At 60.2% G+C, this 2,727-nt stretch overlaps 1 protein-coding gene across 1 annotated transcript; it reads left to right on the top strand.

Moving 5' to 3' along the window:
* Window positions 1–761: 761 nt before the first annotated feature.
* On the top strand, window positions 762–2,428 carry LOC119294574 (histone-lysine N-methyltransferase 2B-like). Its single transcript, XM_037572777.1, has one exon. It carries the CDS (start codon window positions 806–808, stop codon window positions 2,258–2,260), a length of 1,455 nt encoding a protein of 484 aa, XP_037428674.1. The 5' UTR covers window positions 762–805; the 3' UTR covers window positions 2,261–2,428.
* The last annotated feature ends 299 nt before the right edge of the window (window positions 2,429–2,727 follow it).

The following is a 2,727-nucleotide window of genomic DNA, read 5'->3' on the forward strand; positions in this document are numbered from 1 at the left end:
GCTCCTTTCGCTGTGCGCCGCCGACGGGTCTGAGGGCGGCCTCGCCAGATCCGCCGATTCATCGCCTTCCCGAGCTCCACCGCCAGCCGCCTACATTGATCCCGGCTAGGATCTCACGTGGCGCGGGTGAGCAAGTGTTTATCGGCCACCAACATCTCTCTCTCTCTCTCACACACACACACTAGCAATGAGAGAAAAGTGAGTGAGATTTTCCTTTTTGAACTGGAAAGTGAGTGAATTTGAGAGTGAAGGGATAAGGATAGAGGAAAAAGGAGACGAGCTCGTTCCCTGTGGTTGATACACAACAAAAGTGTTTCTTTTATGAGGGGGCACTCGCACTTGCGCTCAGATTCGTATAGAGCATTTGATGGCAGCTAATGCATTTGCTCCGAATTGCTATAAATCTAGCGTCAGATTTATAACATTTGGGTTCTCCCTTTTGATATTTTTTTTAATTCTATCTCCGGTTTTCTTAAGAAACATCTTAATTGTCCTATTTTTATTGACTTGCCAAATAAAATCATGTTTTCACTGGCAAAGCCAACAAGTGCTTACCAAAATAAGCGTGTATATCAAATAAATCCCTAGAATTTATTTTGACAGGTAAATCACGGGCGTAATCGTGTGAGATAAGCACAGCCTTCGTCCAGAATGAACTGTCGCTCAAACGAGTGTATCTAGATGACCCAAAAAATACAGCATATGCCAAACAGCTACTCCTTTTCTTCCGTTGCAAAAACAGGTAAACACACCTCCCATTCTTAGACCAGAAGCCAACAAGAAACGCACGGAAAACAAAACAAAAATGTTCCCTCCCTCCCACTTCCTCTTCCTTCCTATTCCAACTCCCCCCCAAAAAAGGTCACCAACCCAGAGCACCCGGAGCACCACCAAACGCCGGCCGGACGCAGAGGCAGGCAGCGGCAGAGGCCCGGCGCCCTTCCATGCTCGCCGGCGCCGGCCGCCGCTGATGCCCAGCCCGCCCAAGGACCGCCCCGCCGGCCGCCTCGGCCGCCTCATCTCCGCGCTCCGCCCCGCGCGCGCCGGCCCGCTCCCCGTCCAGACCGGCTTCCCCACCTCCCTCGCCGACCTCTTCGTCAAGAACCATGGCCGCCTCAAGAAGCAGCAGGGGCCCTCCTCCGGCAGGCGCAAGAGGCGCGGCGCTCCCCCCTTGCCTTCCCCGGTGCCCTCTCCCCCGCCTCCCTCTCCTCCACCGCCGTCGCCCCCGCCGGCCGCCGTCTCCCCGCCGTCGGCCCAGCCAGGGCCCGATCCTCCGCGGGCGGAGCCCGTCTGCCGCCTCGGAGGCCAAGCCGCCGGCCTCGGATTGGGGTTCCTCGCGCTCGTCGGCGTGGCGTCCCTCGCCCTCCTCGTGATCTGGAGCAGGAAGGTGGTTGCGGCCGTCACCGTCGCCGCCTTCTCGCTCTTCCTGCTGGAATCCGTCAGGGCGTCCTCGCTTCGACGGCGGCCCCGGCCCCCGGCGCCCACCACGGAGCTGGATATCGACGGGCGCGGCTACGTCTCGCCGATCCGGGAGCTGGAGGCGGAGCCGGAGCCGCTGGGATCGAGCTTCTCCGACTCCGGCAGGGGGTTCAGCGCCTCCACCCTCGGCATTGACGAGAGGAGCGAGGCCGGCGAGGATTCGTGCGTTTGGGAGCCGAAGCCGAGGAAGAGGTCGCCGTGGAGGAAGCTGATCCCCCGAAAATTGCAGAGAGGCCGGAAGGTTGCCAAGGACTCGGGCTCCCTGTCAAGTTCTTTCCGGTCAAGTTCCTTCCGCAGCGAGGTCAGCCTAGCGGATTCAACGGTCGGCGGCAATGCAATTGCCAGGGCGACGGATCCCCCGGACTCTCGCCGCGGCAGACGCAGCCAAGCGAATGCCAAGGGGGAGACCGCCGCTGCCAGATCGCGGGACTCATCGGGCCGTCTCCGCCTTGGCATCATGGGCGACGGCGACGGCGCCGGCATCAAATCCGCTGATTCATCGGGCCCTCTCCGCGGCATGGGCGGCGCCGAGGTGCGCAACAACGGCGCTTCGATAGAAATCGAGGAGCCGGCCGGTGTCGCGGTGGCGGACGGCGTTGGCGTAGGACGAGGAGGAGGAGGAGGGTTTCCCTTGGCAGCTGTGACCGTGGTCGTCCTCGTAGGCTTGGTCGCCGGGCGGCTCCCGGCCGTGGCGCTCACCGTGCTGGTGTGCGCGGCGCTCCAGAGACTGCGGCGGGACGGGACGGTGGTGCCGGCTTGGGAGGGGAGGGGAGGCGGTTAGAGCTTTCCATGGCGGGCGTAGGAGGAGCCTCCCGATCCCAAGGTTGATGTATGTAAATTAGTGAGTGAGTGCCATTAAACAGCAGGAGTGAGTGAGCGGTGGTACTATAATCCTTCCTTACTACATACTTGTTCTTAAGTTATTCAAAAGCTTGAGCGCATTCCATGATCCCTGATGGTCTCTCCTCCGGCACCCTAGTGGAATTCAGCATCCAGTTCTTGTGCCATTCACCCGCCCGCACAAACGTCCATTCACGCCGCCAATGGCCGGCCGGGCTGGTCTCCGCCATGGCCACAGGGTGTTGGGACAGAGAGGACCAACTGGTCGAGTGCAGATGGCACATGCCCTGCAACCCCAACACGACGAGCAGAAACTTGGGCGTTTTAGCGAGAACGTAGAGCGAGACAAAGCGCAAGCTCCGTCCATATGGCTTCGTTGATCCGCGCCGGAAGAAAACAGCTTTGGAT

The sequence above is a fragment of the Triticum dicoccoides genome, chromosome 4B (assembly GCF_002162155.2).
Source record: "Triticum dicoccoides isolate Atlit2015 ecotype Zavitan chromosome 4B, WEW_v2.0, whole genome shotgun sequence".
Lineage (NCBI taxonomy): Eukaryota > Viridiplantae > Streptophyta > Magnoliopsida > Poales > Poaceae > Triticum > Triticum dicoccoides.

Excerpts from the sequence above, each read along its gene's own strand:
- LOC119294574 (XM_037572777.1), top strand. The coding sequence starts at position 806 with ATGTTCCCTCCCTCCCACTTCCTCTTCCTTCCTATTCCAACTCCCCCC.